Source organism: Dendrobates tinctorius, unplaced genomic scaffold (genome assembly GCF_039654945.1).
Source record: "Dendrobates tinctorius isolate UK_male_01 unplaced genomic scaffold, ASM3965494v1 ptg000019l, whole genome shotgun sequence".
In the NCBI taxonomy this organism is placed as follows: domain Eukaryota; kingdom Metazoa; phylum Chordata; class Amphibia; order Anura; family Dendrobatidae; genus Dendrobates; species Dendrobates tinctorius.
The window spans coordinates 558160-575728 of NW_027361687.1; the positions used below are offsets into that span (position 1 = coordinate 558160).

A 17569-nucleotide genomic window follows, 5' to 3' on the forward strand; every position below is an offset into this window, starting at 1 on the left:
TAAAACAACAAAACGGATTTGTACAAGAAGAATGAATCTGCATAGGAGCACCTTGTCATGCATGCCTTCAGTTTGGGATATAAAATCCGGATGATGGGTTCTCTTTTAAATAGAAAAAACTCCATGTAACTTTGGTATTGCCATAATCACACTGACCGGTAGAATCGTTGCCAGGACATTGCATTCATGTAGTTCCCCGTGCCTTGGTGGCCATTATTCAAGCTCAGGCCTTCTTGGCCCTTATCCACATGTACGTCACAAATGGACGGTCTGTGGTTTGATCATGGAAGCACATGTGAAAACTAGATGAACAATGGTGCTGCCAATTTCCTTGGGCAAATGGCATTTATGGGAACAAAAAAAGCATTCTCAACTGGATCTTGAAATAGAGAACATGGGCGCTAACTTGAATGCACATACAGGTGCGTCTCAAAAAATTAGCATATCATCAAAAAATTAATTTATTTCAGTTCTTCAATACAAGAAGTGAAACTCATTATATAATCATTACAAATAGAGTGATCTATTTCAAGTGTTTCTTTCTGTTAATGTTGATTATGGCTTACAGCCAATGAAAACCCTAAAGTCATTATCTCAGTAAATTAGAATACTTTATAACACCAACTTGAAAAATGATTTTAAAATCCGAAATGTTGGTCTACTGAAATGTATGATCAGTAAATGCACTCAGTACTTGGTCGGGACTCCTTTTGCATCAATTACTGCATCAATGCGGCGTGTCATGGAGGCGATCAGCCTGTAGCACTGCTGAGATGTTATGGAAGCCCAGGTTGCTTTGATAGCAGCCTTCAGCTCATCTGTATTGCTGGATTTGGTGTCTCTCATCTTCCTATTGACAATACCTTATAGATTCTCTATGGGGTTAAGGTCAGGCGAGTTTGCTGGTCAATAAAGCACAGTGATACTGTTGTTTTTAAACCAAATATTGGTACTTTTGGCAGTGTGAACAGGTGCCAAGTCCTGCTGGAGAATGACATTTCCTTTTCGGCAGAGAGTAGCATGAAGTGCTCTAAAATTTCCTGGTAGACGGCTGCGCTGACTTTGGTCTTGATGAAACACAGTGGCCCTACACCAGCAGATGACATGGCTCCCCAAACCATCACTGTGGAAATTTCACACTAGACCTCAAGCAGCTTGGATTGTGGCCTCTCCGCTCTTCCTCCAGACTTTGGGACCTTGATTTCCAAATGAAATGCAAAATTTACTTTCATCTGAAAACACCACCTTGGACCACTGAGCAATAGTCCAGTTCTTTTTCTCCTTGGCCCAGGTTAGACACTTCTGGCGTTTTCTATTGGTTATGAGTAGCTTGACACAAGGAATGTGACACTTGTAGCTCATGTCGTTGATACATCTATGTGTGGTGGCTCTTGAAGCAATGACCCCAGCAGCAGTCCACTCCTTGTGAGACTCCCCCAAATTATTGAATGGCCTTTTCTTAATCCTTTCAAGGCTGCGGTTATCCCGGTTGCTTGTGCACATTTTTCTTCCACACTTTTTCCTTCCAATCAACTTTCCTTTAATCTGCTTAGATACTGCACTCTGTGAACAGCCAGCTTCTTTAGCAATGACCTTTTGTGGCTTACCCTCCTTGTGGAGTGTGTCAGTGACTGCCTTCTGAACATCTGTCAAGTCAGCAGTGTTCCCCATGATTGTGGAGCTACTGAAATAGACTAAGGGACCTTTTTAACCGTTTTACCCCCATGGGTGGTTTGCACGTTCATGACCGGGCCAATTTTTACACTTCTGACCACTGTTCCTTTATGAGGTAATAACTCTGGAACGCTTCCATGGATCCCACTGATTCTGACATTGTTTTCTCGTGACATATTGTACTTCATGTTAGTGGTAAAATTTCATTGATATAACTTGCGTTTATTTGTGAAAAAAACGGAAATTTGGCGAAATGTTGAAAATTTCACAATTTTCCAACTTTGAAATTTTATGCCCTTAAATCACAGAGATATGGCACACAAAAAATTCTATAAGTAACATTTCCCACATGTTTACTTTACATCAGCTCAATTTTGGGACCAAATTTTTTTTTTTGTTAGGAAGCTATAAGGGTTAAAAGTTGACCATCGATTTCTCATTTTTGCAACACCACTTTATTTTTACGGACCACATCACATTTGAAGGCTGATTTAATCAGTGGAGATCTGCCACCTGATAAGGAGGATGACGATTGGACCTCAGGAATCTCAGACTGGATTTAAAACAGGTGACGCCCTATTCTGGTGCTGGTGATTCCTTCTGGCTTGTCAAGTCTTGGTTCTCAGCTCTGTTCCAGTCAGCTCAAGCTGTTTTTCTGCTAATGTTCACACTTGATTTTGTTGGTCTATTCAGTTTTTTGTGTGGTCAGCCAGCCCCGGCTGGGGCTGTGCTGAATTTCCACTCTTATCTGTATTTGCCAATTTGCTTTTTGTCCCTTATTAGATTGGCCTCTTTTTGCTCTGCCTCAGAATATTTCAGAGTGCTGATATAGTGGGAGAAGTCTAGTGACTTCAGGGTTAATTTTGTTATCAGAAGTGTTGGACATTATTTTTGTAGGGTTTTTTGGCAGATTGCAGACAGTGTCTTTCCTTTCTAGTTAGTTTGGGCCCCATCGTTTGCTCAGCCTATTTTCCTGCCTATGTTTCTATTTTCATCTTGTTTCACCGTCAATACATGTGTGGGGGCTGTCTATTCCTTTGGGGTCTGCTCTGGGGCAGTTATTTTTCCCCTTTTCTTGCTTTAGGCTTATTTAGTCCTCTTGCCGTGACAAGGCGTCTAGGTTCATAGTAGGCACGTTTCACGGCTGCTGCTAGTTGTGTGGTTAGGATCAGGGATCTGCAATCTGCATAGTTACCAACCTCTCTGGTTTTTATGGGGCTTAGCTTGTTTAGGTTTTTCCTCCACGGTGACCCATTCATAACAGAAACCCCCCCACAGTGACCCCATTTTGGAAACTAGACCCCCCAAGGAACTTATCTAGATGTGTGGTGAGAACTTTGAACCTCCCAGGGCTTCACAGAAGTTTATAACGTACAGCCGTACAATTAAAAAAATCACATTTTTTCCACAAAAATGATCTTTTCACCCCCAATTTTTATTTTCCCAAGGGTATCAGGACCCTAAAAGTTATTGTGCAATTTGTCCTGAGTACGCTGATACCCCATATGTGGGGGTAAACCACTATTTGGGCGCATGGCAGAGCTCGGAAGGGAAGCAGCGCCATTTGACTTTTTTGGCTGGAATTGGGATTGGAAGCCATGCCGCGTTTGGAAAGCCCCTGATGTGCCTAAACAGTGGAAACCCTCCACAAATGACACCATTTTGGAAACTAGACCCCCCAAGGAACTTATCTAGATATGTGGTCAGCACTTTGAACCCCCAAGGGCTTCACAGAAGTTTATAACGCCAGGTGTGAAAATAAAAAAATTATATTTTTTCCACAACTATGATCTATTAGTCCCCTATTTTTTTATTTTCCCAAGGGTAACAGGAGAAATTGGACCCCAAACGTTGTTGTTCGATTTGTCCTGAGTACGCTGATACCCCATATGTGGGAGAAAACTACTGTATGGGCACATGTCGGGAAGGGAAATAGTGACGTTTTGGAATGCAGACTTTGATGGAATGGTCTGCGGGTGTCATGTTGCCTTTGGAGAGCCTCTGATGTGCCTAAACAGCGGAAACCCCCCCGACAAGTGACCCCATTTTGGAAACTATACCCCTCACGGAACTTATCTAGATGTGTGGTGAGCACTTTGAACCCCCCAGTGCTTCACAGAAGTTTATAACGCCTGGACGTGAAAATAAAAAAATCATATTATTTTCCACAAAAATGATATTTTTGCCCCCATTTTGTTATTTTCCCAAGGGTAACAAGAGAAATTGGACCCCAAAAGTTGTTTTGCAATTTGTCCTGAGTAGGTTGATACCCCATATGTGGGGGTAAAACACTGTTTTGGCGCATGGCAGAGCTTGGAAAGGAAGGAGCACCATTTGACTTTTTCAACTCAGAATTGGCTGGAATTGAGATCAGACGCCATGTTGCGTTTGGAGAGCACCTGATGTGCCCAAACAGTGGAAACCCCCAATTCTAACTCCAACCCTAACCCCAACACACCCCTAACCCCAATCTCAGCCCTAACTCTAACCCTAGTCCTAACCCTAGTGGGAAAATGGAAATGAATACATTTTTTTAATTTTATTATTTTTCCCTAACTAAGGGGGTGATAACGGGGGGTTGATTTACTATTTATAGCGTTTTTTTATGTTTGGCAGCTGTCATACGCTAACGGATGCTTTTTATTGGAAAAATAGTTTTTGCATCACCACATTTTGAGAGCTATAATTTTTCCATATTTTGACCCACAGAGTCATGTGAGGTCTTACTTTTTGCGGGACAAGTTGACGTTTTTTATTGGTATCATTTTCGGGCACGTGACATCTTTTGATCGCTTTTTATTCCGATTTTTTGGACGCAGAATGAGCAAAAACCAGCATTTCTAGAATTTATTTTGGGGGTGTGTGTTTACATCGTTCCGCATGCGGTAAAATTGATAAGGCGGTTTTATTCTTCGGGACTATACGATTACAGCGATACCTCATTTGTCATTTTTTATGTTTTGGTGCTTTTATGCAATAAAAACAATTTTATATAAAAAATAATTATTTTTGCATCGCTTTATTCTGCGAGCTATAACTTTTTTATTTTTTCGCTGATGACGCTGTGTGGCAGCTCGTATTTGCGGGACTAGATGACGGTTTCAGCGGTACCATGGTTATTTATATCCGACTTTTTGTTTGGCGGTATGATAATAAAGCATTATTTTTTGCTTTGTTTTATTATTTTTTAATGGGGTTCGCTAAAGGGGTTAACTAGTGGGACCGTTTTATAGGGCGGGTCATTACGGACACGGCGATACTAAATATGTGTACTTTTATTGTGTTTTTTTTTTATTTCCAAAAAATGAATTTTTTAGGGAATATTTTTTTTTTTTATACATTATTTTTACACTTTTTTTTTAAAAACTTTATTACACTGTCCCTGGGGGGACATCACTGTCATGTTTGAGATCGCTCATCTGACACATCACAGATGGCTGTGACAGATCAGCAATCTGACACAGGCACTGCAGCAGGCTTCCTCATGCCTGCGCTCTGCAGGCAGTGAGGAAGCCGGCTCCCTGCAGGCCCCCGAAGGTCCCCGCCGCCATATTGTATCCGGGGACCTGCAGGGAAGGAGGCCCCCGCATCAGCGCTGCACATCACGCTGCTGCGGGGGTCTTAGGGAAGCACGGAGTGAACCCCTCCCTGCCTATGCTTCCCTAAACCCCCGGTACACTGCGATCGTGTTTGATCTTAGTGTGCCAGGGGTTAACGTGCCGGGGGCGGTCCGTGACCGTCCCTGACACATAGTGCCGGGTGTCAGCTGTGATAATCAGCTGGCACCCGGCCGCGATCAGCGGCGCTTCCCCCCGTGAGCGCCGCTGATCGCTAAGACGTTCTATCCCGTCCATGGGCATAGGGTCCCGGGTCCCATGGACAGGATAGTACGTCAGATGTCAGGAAGGGGTTAAACACTTAGGAAGCCTTAGTAGGTGTTTTTTGTTAATTCTAATTTACTGAGATAATGACTTTTGGGTTTTCATTGGCTGTAGGCCATAATCATCAACATTAACAGAAGTAAACACTTGAAATAGAGCACTCTGTGTGTAATGACTCTATATAATATGAGTTTCACTTTTTGTATTGAAGAACTGAAAATAACTTTTTTGATGATATTCTAATTTTGTGAGAAGCACCTGTACATCAAGAGAACAGACTATATTATGCAAAGACTTTTTCTGAAGACCTGCCTAGAGCAATGGAGATCCTTGCAAACATTATACATAACACTGTTTACCGTTCAATCAACATTGCAAAAACTAAACCCAATAACCTATAGCAGTATTGCATTTTTTTCACCACCCCATCCCATTTGAAATGTTTTTTTTTCCCTGTTTTTCAGTACATGGAATGGCAAAATAAATGGTGTCATTCAAACCTATAACTCGTCCAGAAAAATAAGCAGGTCCTCATATGGCTGTTAATAGAAAAAAAAATAGTTATGCCTTTTGTAAGAAGGTGATGAAAAAGGCAATTGTCACACCCTGTTCACCCTTAAGCTCTTAAAACACCTTTCGCGAACCATTTTAACATATGAAAGCTTTCTTTTTATTGCTGATTTCCACTGTAACTTGGGCTGGTATATTACCCCATGTTACAGGGGAAATTCAGCCTGCATAACAGAGGTGACTGGGTCTACTATGAGCCAGAACCCAGCGATCACTGAGTCCAGAGGAGGAAGCGCTATGAGTGCTTCCTAATCTGTATTTAAAGCACTTAATCAGCATTCTGTACACAGTGATCAGGAAGGCAGAGAAGGTGATAAACCTTTTCTGGATTGTCTATGGGACAGAGTCCGAACATCTTTGTTTGCCTTCTAAACCCTCTGTGTTGTTCTGTTGGCTGTAGAATGAGATAACTGAGAATCCATCAGTGAGCTCGTTATGGAGAGTTTGTGACTTATCTTTTTTTCTCTCAACATAAAGTTATGACCATAGATCACATCCTAGTTGAATGTGCAGTCAAATAAAGAGTCAAACGGTGCAACATTTTTAATGAAACCTAATTGTAAAAATGATTTTTAGCCACATATATTAAAGTAAAAATAAAAAAAAATGTTCATAATGGTGGACAACTGGTATAAGGGTATGTCCACAAATGGTGGATAATCTGCTGATTTTCTGTCAGAAAATCCTTGGTATAATACTCGCGCTGGATGATTTGTAGTTTGGGTTATAGATTTGCATATGGTGAATTTCGGGCATGGATTCTCATTAACCCCTCAAGGATGCATCAAATTTTCGTTTTTGTGTTTTTATTCTTTCCTTTTCTTATTCAGAGAGCCATATTTTTTCTTTAATATTCTGTAAATTACCCTCTTTGTTTTATTATATACTGTACAAAATAAGGGTGAATCCCATCTTCCTACCCATGCAATTCTGTTTTTTCATTTATGATGTTCATTGTGCGATTAAAAGGACCTAGTAACGTGATTCTCCACGTCAATACGATTGCTGTTCTGCCAAACGTATAGTTTTCTTTTTTCAATTATTTTAGTGGCTTAAAGTGTTTTCTGTAGCTCAGAAAGCCCATTCTTCAATGCTACACTCCCCAGCGTAAAATAAAAAGAATAAATACTCGCCTCCCACATCTGACCTGGAATCACATGACATTGTTATGCCACCTGAGCACTTTGCTCACACTTCCTCCTTGCGGTCATCTGAAGTGTTAGAACTGCAGCCTGTTAGCAACCATTGATTGGCTTCAGTGCTTACCCAGCATAACCATGTCATTAGAGACCCATCACTGAAACAGAAACTGCGGAAGGAGAGTATTTTTTTTTTTTTACATTGGGGAATATAGAGTTTAAGATGGGTTTGTCAAAGGTTCCATTGGACAACCCCTTTTAAAAATAAAGTTCTGAACTTTGTGAAAGAAGTACTGCCCCTCTCCCTAAACTGACTGTCCTGAGTTGAATGCTGAGAGGTGTTGTGACCAAACTCCTCACTACTCCTGGCACTTTGTAATCACACACAGCTCTGCAGTGAGTCCAGTGAGGAGAACAGATTGTCATTACATATCTCATACAGGAGAAAGCCTGTTCTAAGCTATTATGAGGGCGTTTTCTTTTGTGTCCTCTATGTTGCTGTCTGCTTATGATTGGTCATCATTATACAGAGGAAGAAGTCCAGTCCCCCAGAGAGAAATTTCTGCTAAACTAATCTAAACTTTACTATATGTGTATGTACACATAGCATCTGAAAATGCTCAATGAATGTTAAAAATAATAAACATAAGCAGAGCCATGTAAAACGACCTGCTGTGCATATATTCTGTTTTGTTTTTTTAACTACTTCAGGCTTCAAAAGCCTTAAAGTGGCTAAAATAAGTCGCCTGAACATTCTTCAGGAAACTTCCGCTTGGAAGCTGCTACTTCTTTATACATAAAATATATTTTAAAAAATAAAAAGACTCCAAGGGCAGAGCTGCTGCCAACACGCCAAGAAGATGCTTAAGGTAAAACGTCATCATTTTCTTGAAGCATCGTCTGCTATCTGAGTACATCGGCATCAAAAAGACACCGTGTTCATATACCCTTATACCACTGCAATGGAGAGGAAAAATAAAAACGTGTGTTTTGTTTAGCTCTGCAGCCACTCTCCGTGATGTGGCCAGTTTAACATGCTCAACCGCGGTCCGTGATTGGCAGCGGCATTTAAGGGGTTGTTAGCAGTGATCAGAGTTCTGTGTTTACACGCCGTGTTTGTAGCCTTTTTTTTATTTTTAAAGGTTTGAAAGCCTGGCTCGGGTGATAAGACCGTATGATTATGCTAAGGACACTCTGATCAGAGTTTGATCTGAATTTGAGCCGAGTGTCAGCATATAGCGTGTGATCTGATTTTCTCGGATGAGAGAATAGAAAGACACTGAGGAGAAGATGGAGAGCAAAATTTCTCCATCTTTTCCATTGTGTGAGTCTATGGAAATCGGACTGCATTCAGCTCTCATCCCAGTGTTTTCCATGCACCCATAGACTTGAATGGGCAAGCCCCTAAGCTAAGTGCACACTTTGTGGATTCACGGTGTAAAATCTGCAAGCAATACATGAACATATGAACGTTCTGTATGTGGACTTGACCTTCGACTGAAGACCAAAAAAAGAAAAAAAATTTTTTTTTTCCGTGCATAAGACTAGTTTCACACTAGCGTTTATGAGCGCAGCGACGGCCTGCGCACGGCTGCCGCTAAGCCCCGCCCCCGCCGGTAGCTCCGCCCACCAGCGCATGACGCTGCATGCGCCCTGCGTCCCCTATCTTTATCACAGGGGGCGCAGGCCGTGCGCAGTATGCGTTTGGCGGCGCATGCGCCTTTTTGACGGTGCGCCGACGCAACCAAACTGCAGCAGGTTGCGTTTGGCGCAGTGCGGCGCACCGTCAAAAGGACGCATGCGCCGCCAAACGCATACTGCGCACGGCCTGCGCCCCCTGTGATAAAGATAGGGGACGCAGGGCGCATGCAGCGTCATGCGCCGGTGGGCGGAGCTACCGGCGGGGCGCGGCAGGGGGCGGGGCTTAGCGGCGGCCGTGCGCAGGCCGTCGCTGCGCTCATAAACGCTAGTGTGAAACTAGCCTAAGTAATAAAGCAAAACAATGTGGTATTCCCATAATCACAATATAGCTCACATGTCAATTATACGGCACGATGAACACCATAAAAAATAAACAAGTCTAGAAGTGTTTTTTTTATTTCATCAACCCTCCTACCAAAAAAATAGAGCAGCAGCTTTGGACACTAGAGCTATGATTTTTATAAGGGCTATATCACCTAGAGAGTGCTACGGCAAAGAGCTGGCGCTCCCCCTCAATATCCTCTACGACTGGATCACATGAAAGGTGAATTAATAGTACTGATCGTTGATAGTTGTACAGAAATAGGCACAACTCTAGAGGGGAGCATGGCGTGCATACTGGCACCTCCCAGGGGGTGCTGACTGCTGCTCCGTAGGGCTATAATAACCCTTCATTGCCCACTATTGGCTGGGTCCGGTTGCATTCCAAGAGTGAATAGCCAAATAACTGGCGCTGCCAGGAAGGGGATGGCGTGCTGTCGCAGTATAAAAGAACAGCGCTTTTCAGTGCAGGTTTTGCCCCTTCAGCTTTTTTCCTGTGCTTGGTTTGAAAAGTCATTTTGTGTATATGAAAAACACAAAATCCTGACTTGTTTTGTACAATCTGCCCTCCTAAAGGTATGTTCACGCTGTGAAATGTCCACATTGGCACTGCCGCAGTACTATCTGCACTGTATTGTGTGGAGATTGCTGCCATTTTCATGGTAAATATACCTCCTTGCATCAAAAATGGACTTATCAAAGATGCCAAATCCTTCGCACAAGTCATTGTACGCTGCTGACAGTCTTTGCAGTGAGAATTCTGGAAATCACATACACTATACTGTTACTGTATTGCGCCTCAGATTTCCTGGATGGATAATCCGCATCATATCCAACCCATGTGAACAAGCCCAAAAAGGAGTTGGTGCCACAAAATAAAAGTAAAAAAAAAGTTGTGGTTCTTGGAGAAGGCCACGATAAAAAAGATGGGAAAAAAGTGCTTCATCCAAAAGTCGTCCTGAAAGAGGAGCAGGAGTCAGAAAGAAGAATGTGATAAAGTAACATTTACTCCCCCGATGGTCCCACTGGTCTTTGCTCAGAGACTTTGGTCATCAGCATCAGATCCATGGGTCCAAACATCAGTGATTGGTGGTGGCCGGATGTAAAGATTGAGCAGAGCTGAACACCACAGACAATAAGAGCCGATCTTCAATTCTGTCAGCGATGTACGGGCCGACGCTAATAACAGATAGGTGGTGCGTCCAGGTGTCGGACCCTCTCCAATCTAATATAGATGCCCTAACCTAAGGTTAGGTTATCAACTTTATGTACCCAAAGACTGAAAGCAAGCAAGCAGGGAGGTGCTTTTAAGGGAACTCTGTCAGCACCGGGAGACGGGACTTAGTTTGAACAGTCATCCTGTGGTGACAGTTGCTTTAGATGTGGATGCATCCAGTACATGGTTTCAACAGTCATTCTGTGCTTCATACTCCCCTTTGATTGTGGTGTGTAAATGGCAACCAGAAGACTAATAATGGCCTCCATGTCTGTCTTATACCAGTGCCTCACTGTTATGGTAACCAAGATGTGAAAGAATGGTATAATGTGGATAAAAATATTTCCTTTATTGTAAATACAATTAAAAACAATGATAAACAAAAGGTGCAAGACCAAGTAAGAGGGACTACAACACCATAAGATCCCCTATAACACAAGCCCATCGATATACACAAAAAGATATAAAGTGCAGCGTTGGAATAAACCATACAGTAACACAATACAGAAAGGTAAGCAATCCAATGATCAATACTGGTGAGAACACGCTAAAATAACTTGCTATGTTATATAAACTGCCCAATAGAGCATATTGCACTGAATAGCCAGGAGAATAGGTGTCCTAATATATCACCATTAAATGGAGCCGCTTGCCATAGAGTGTAATAGGCACTTTCAAAATGCAAAAGTAGTACCCAAACATATTAACCATTCCGATGTGACGCCTGGTGGGGGTCCCTGGACATCCCTCTGCCCCGACGCGCGTTTCGCTCAGCTTCGGGAGGTGCATTTTTGCATTTTGAAAGGGCCTAGTACACTCTATGGCAAGCGGCTCGTCATAGTCCAGTCCTGATGCTCCTTAGCTCTCAGCAGTGGATGCAGTACTGCACACAATAAGCTGCAAAACACTGCGGCCCCGATTTATCATAGTGTGTGTACGCCAAACATCTTGACTTGATAGGTCCCAAAAATTTGTGCCCATCTCGAGGTTGTGTATCTTGGCATTTTCATGCAAGTTTCATGCAGCTGCGACAAAATTGGCAGGATGCCACAGGTTGTCTAATTCATGACCAGAGTAAGGTATGTGGCACAGTACACACCACTGGGCAACTCTCGAGTCATTATAAGACTTGTGCCTCTAACTCCAGGGCGCCCCTCATCACGTTCCACAACCCTGCGTTGATGATTCAGGTCCTGACACCTTTTATGGCCAGAATTCTTGAGCAGTTTGTACTAAGCAGCTGTCCTGTCTGATGATATTGCTTTAGACGTAGAGGACACTTTTCCATGCGAGCTGCGCAGTTATTCATGAATCTGGAGCATTTTCAAAGCTTTTACCCAAGAATTCTGGCTTGAAAGCTTTACTGAATCTGGACCCCAAGAGTTCAGTGACTTGTTACTTACAGGGCTGTTTGCCACAGATTTGATAAAACAAGGATTTTATAGTAATTTTATCTGCTGCAGATCTTGCAGTTCTCTGAATGCTGAGCTCTGTATAACCCCGCCCACAACACTGATTGGCAGCTCTCTGTGTACACTGTGCATAGGCAAAAACAAAATGGCAATCAGTGGGAAGTGCAGAGTTATACAGAGCTCATGACTATGGAGGACTACCTAGCAGTAGATTTGCTAGTCTTCCTGTGATATTCTGATAATAAAACTGTGATTTTATGAAAACTGCGGCAAACAGCCCAGTAAGTGACACATAGTTGGAATTAGGGTCTTTAGCTCTACGTTATGCTGCTCTCAGATTAGGTGGCAAAAGTCTGCTGACAGATTCCCTCTATATAACCACCGAATTTGTTAGCGGTCTTTGCATCGTGCAATGAAAATGCTGCCTAAGGCCACATTCAGTATTTGGTCAGTATTTTACATCAGTATTTATAAGCCAAAACCAGGAGTGGAACAATCAGAGGAAAAGTATGATAAAAACATGTCATCGCTTTTGTATTTATCCACCCACTGCTGGTTTTGGCTTACAACTACTGATGTAAAATACTGACCAAAAAAACTAATCTAAAACACAAATCAGATTAACATCTTATTTTTATCACATAGTACATGCCTTAAAAACCTTTCACCATTTCGCCGCTCTTGAATTTTTTTCTTTTTTTGGTAAAATGAATGGTGTCAAATAAAGCTATAACTCCTTCCTCCAAAAATTTTTTAAGCCTTTGTAGGGCTATGACAAAATTGTGTAGCCAGATAGAGTTAATACATTCATTTAAAGAAAAAAGACTAAAAGGGCTGTCCACTACTCAGACAAACTCTTCTGAATCCCTATGTTTCTCCCAGTAAAATAATACCTATACTCACCACTGTCTCCGTTTCAGCAGTGTTGGCACTGGATCTCCTGCGGCTCGTGTGAAATTATGTCATGCAATCCCTGCTGCCAATCAGCCCTGGCTTCACTTTCCCCTTGAAAGGTAATTGACATCTGGATGAAGTGAGCGCTGTGGCTGCCTTTACTTCCTGTGGATGTCTCCTTTGTCCAAAGGAAAGGAGAGTGAAGCCAGCGCTGATTATCTTCAGGGATCTTGTGACATAAAAATGTCACGCGAGCTCCGGGAGATCCGGTGCCGACACCAGTGGAACAGCGCGGCCCTGGAACAGAATGGCTGAATCGGTGAAGCTCAGACATTTTCATCAAGTATTTAATTAAAACAATTTTTGGCAAGTGACAGGTCTCGTTTTAATATAATTTTTTTTGTGCATGAACTGGAAAGAAGAAACCATCAGGCATTTACATTTTTCTTTGTTTTCTTGCAGCCTTGTGTTCTGTGAGGCATCCTCTCTGTATGAAGAAAGGTTGTGTCTATGGCCTCAGACCCAGAAGCCACAGAAGATGGTTATTCGACAGACCTTGCAAAACCTCTTTATCTCCAGTACTTGGAACGAGCTGTGCGACTGGATCAGTTTCTCCGACAAACATCTGCTATATTCAACAGAAATCTTTCCAGGTAACATGGCGACTAGTTATGTCACTTGAAACTTCGAGGCTCTGTCCATGGAAACCTGTCACTGCTGACATTTGGTCCAATGAAAACCAAGTGAGCCAATTGGGTGGGCTCTTGGTGACAACACCTTCCTTGCATTTCATATTTTTTAGATTTTTTTTAGATGTGGTCTTCCAGCCTTAAATTGCATTTTTCTTTACATACGATTTTTCGATCTCTTTTTATTCCACTTTTTGTGTGGTTGTGTAATAACAAAACAGCGGTTTTTACATGTTTTTATCATTTATGAATTACCGTAATGTTTATAGTTCAGGTTGTTCTGGAAGATGATTCCAAGTACGTGTATGTGGGTTTTTTTTTGTTTATTTTAGTTTTTATATCAAAATTGAATTTTTAAAGGCATTAGATCTGTCTGACATGTGGCCTGTTAGACCCTGCTTATGGCAGAGCCTGAAACCTTTGCTTGCCAATAACAACCAAAGATCGCATCGCAGGGCGGCCAGTAAGGTAAAAGAGGCAGCCCCTTCCTCTGTTAACCACCCTGATGCTGCTGTCGCTATTGTCAGCGACAACTACGGGGGATTTAAATGGGCCTGATTGGTACTGGGGAATAAGGACCATGTTTAGGCTGTCAATAAGGGGTTAAATATGCACATGGACACGCGGAAGCATAATGAGCTTTAATCAGATTATGATTGTGGTTCGATGCCAGAGTTAAGGGGGTTTTACACTAAGCGATATCGCTAGCAATATCGCTAAAACGTCACCGGTTTTGTGACGTTATAGCGATATTGCTAGCGATATCGCTATGTGTGATACTTACCAGCGACCGGCTCCCCCGCTGTCCATCGCTGATCGCGCGAGAATGTCCGGCTCCATTTCTCGTCGGGCGCTTCCTGCTGAGACTTCCTGCTGTGACGACGAGCGACGCTGGACGCGGGCGGGAGGACGCAGGATCGCTGTGTGTGAATGGTAAGTATCGTGCGCTGTGTCGCTGCTGCATCGCTGTGAGGTCTTTCTGTATGAAAGCTCACTAGCGATCATTTAGCGATGCACCAGCGATCCTGACCGGGTCGGATCGCTGGTCGGATCGCTGGTGCATCGCTAAATGTAAAAGGGCCTTTAGTGTCATCTCCAAAAACCTGATCATGTTGGGCATTTCCAGTCGCGGCCAAGAGTTTTGAGACTGACACAAGTTTAGCTGTTCACAGATTGCTGCTTCAATGTTTTTAGATCCTTTAGTCAGATGTTTCTATGGTTACTGGTGTACAATTATCAGCATTTCATAGGTTTTTACATTTTTATTCACAAATCCATAAAGTTTATGAGAAGACTTAATATTTGCAGTGTAGACCCTTATTTTTCATGACTTCTGCCCTTTGTCCTGGCAGCTGAATATCGGCTTTTAGGCCAAATCCTGACAGATGACCCATTCTTGGTCCAGTCTTGGTCTAATCAGTACTTGGAGCTTATCACAATTTCTGTGTATTTTTGTTTTTTGTTTTTTTGAGGATTGAGCAGAAGTTCTCAATGTGATTGAGATCTGGGGAGTTTCCTGGCTATGGACTCAGCATTTCATTGTTTTCTTCACCAAGTGACTTGGCTATCACTTTTGCCTTGTAACATGGCTTCCATCATGCTGGATAAAACATCATCACCAAATTGCTCCTTGATCATTGGGAGAAGTTGCTCATGTAGGATCTTACACCCCATTCTTTGTCATTGGCAGTGATCTAAGGCAAAAGTTTGAGTGAGCGTCCTTCACGGATGAAAAGCCCCCACATGAGTGGTCTCAGGATGCTTTACTATTGGAATGACACAGGACTCCTGGCAGCATAAACCTTTTCTAGTCTGGACACTCATTCTTCCAGACATCATAAAGGGGGCTTCATCAGAGAAAATAACTTTACCCCTGTCCTCTGAAGTCCAAGCCCTGTGCTTCCTGAAAAGTTATTTTCTCTGATGAAGCCCCCTTATTGACACCTGGAAGAATGCATGCCATGCCAAAAGTGAGATCATTTTTGTGTGAGGACTTTTCATCCATGGAGGAGGCTTACTCACAATTTTACTGAAGAACATTGTCGTGAAAAGAGAATGGGATCTAAACGTCCTCCAAGAGCCACTTCTCCCAACCATCCAGGACAATGTGGTGATGAATAATGCTTTTCCCAACATGTATGAGACCAAGTCACAAAGCCAAAATGATAAGAAAGTGGCTTGGTTATCAAAACCCTGTAATTTTTGGTCCATGATCAAGAAACTCGCTGATCGTCATCCCACTGAGAATATGTGGTCAATCCTCGAAAAGCAGGAGGACAGACAAAACGCAGACATTGTGATAAACCCCAAGCACTAGTTAGACAAGAATGTGCTGCCATCAAGTCAGGATCTGGTCCAGAAGCTGAAAATCTGGCTGAGATCTAAAACCACTGAAGCAGCAAACTTTGTGAAACACATAAAATTTGTGTCAGTCTTAAAACCCTAGTAGCGTCTAAGAGAATAAAATATGAACTTGTGACGGGGCCATAAAATTGTCGAATCCTCTTTCAATCTACATGTGTTTCTCCATTCGTTTGAAACCCCTTTCTGACATGTGGCATTGGGCGTTACTTTACAGGGAGGGCTCAGGAGCTGAGCCCGCACTATACCACAGAGATACCAGCTGTGTTACACAGACAGCATCTGCTGTAACAGCAATTGCCAAAACTTGCTCTGATCTCTGCTGTTTAACCATTAAAATGCCTCCGTCAATCACCGACATCGGTATTGAAATGGTGCAACTGCTGGTACCCACGTGCATCAATTTGCCATCACCCATCCTCGACGCAACTCCAGGGTACCGATGAGTTGTCCGGAACATCATTTTAACTCTATACTGCAGTACTGTAGTAAAACAAGATTGCAAGTTCCAGTCCCCTAAGGGAATTAAAAAGTAAAGTGAGACATATGTAAAAAGTCAGATTTCCTCCCTGTTTCCCCTTTAAAGCTATGTGCACACAATTTTTTTTTTTAAGAGCAGAAATTGAGCGAAAACTCTCCATATCTCAGATCTGTTTAAAAACTTTGAGTTTCTGCTCCAAGGTCACTCGATGTGCACATGATTCTTGTATTTTCGCGGTGTCATTAAACTGTTTGAAAAATCTTGCAGTGATGACAGTGAAGACGGTTTGGATGAAACCCCACATCTTACAGAATCTGAGGAGCCTTCCATGCAGGTGAAAGAGGAGCCTCTGTCACCCCTGCTTGGAGATATATCACAAGAAGGAATCTCTGGGGTTTTTCCAGTTAGCGCTCGCAACGGAGTCCTTCAGCCGGGTCTGTACTACAATCCTCTCCTAATAGTCATATTTTTTGTATACTATTGTTAGTAAAAATTCTACCAATTTTTTTTTAATATTTTTTTTCCCATATATGTTACTCCACAGAGATCAAATCTGAGCAAGGAAGTCTGTACAATTTTTCAAAGCTAAAAAAAAACAGAAAATGGTTAAAAGTGAGTATCTGCACTCAGATGTTCAATATTGTAGATTAATCACACCTTGTTAATTGCTCCTGTATACAATACATATTTGGAGTTTGCACATTAAAGGGAATCTGTCAGCAGACTTTTGCTCCCCCATCTGGGAGCAGCATATGATGTAGGGGCCGAGACCCTGATTCCAGTGATGTCATTTACTTTACTGGCTGGGTGCTGCAGTTTGGAAGAAAAACTGTTTTCTCTGCTGCAGATCTATCAGTTCCCTGAATTCTGAGCTCTGTCTAACGCCGCCCACACCACTGATTGGTAGCTTTTTGGATAATGTACACAAAGCTGCCTATCAGTGTTGAGGGCGTGGTTGGACTACCTGGAAGCAGGTTTTCTAGTCCTCTAGTGATAATGTCCTGCTGATAAAACAATGATTGTTATACAAACTACACCCAGCAGCCCAGTAAGCAATACATCTCTGAATTGGAATTTGTGCCCTCACATTATGCTGCTCTCAGACTAGTTGAGAATCTGAGACAGAATCCCTTTACAGAAAGATAGGGCAGAGATGGCACCTCTGGAGACTTTATCAGTTTGTACACCACTGAGCACAAGTCATAAACCTCTCCACTTTCATGGATGACT

The 17569-nt window shown here is 42.5% G+C and overlaps 1 protein-coding gene across 2 annotated transcripts in view; it reads left to right on the top strand.

The window, feature by feature from the left end:
* The window catches only part of INO80 (INO80 complex ATPase subunit), a 145133-nt gene that overhangs the window by 13721 nt on the left and 113843 nt on the right, over positions 1-17569 (top strand). For both annotated transcript variants that reach the window (XM_073566672.1, XM_073566671.1), the window contains 3 exons: positions 13271-13461; positions 16607-16773; positions 16884-16951. In XM_073566672.1, the coding sequence (XP_073422773.1) occupies positions 13319-13461; positions 16607-16773; positions 16884-16951 (378 nt within the window). In that variant the 5' untranslated portion in view covers positions 13271-13318. The remainder of the gene's footprint in view (positions 1-13270; positions 13462-16606; positions 16774-16883; positions 16952-17569) is intronic.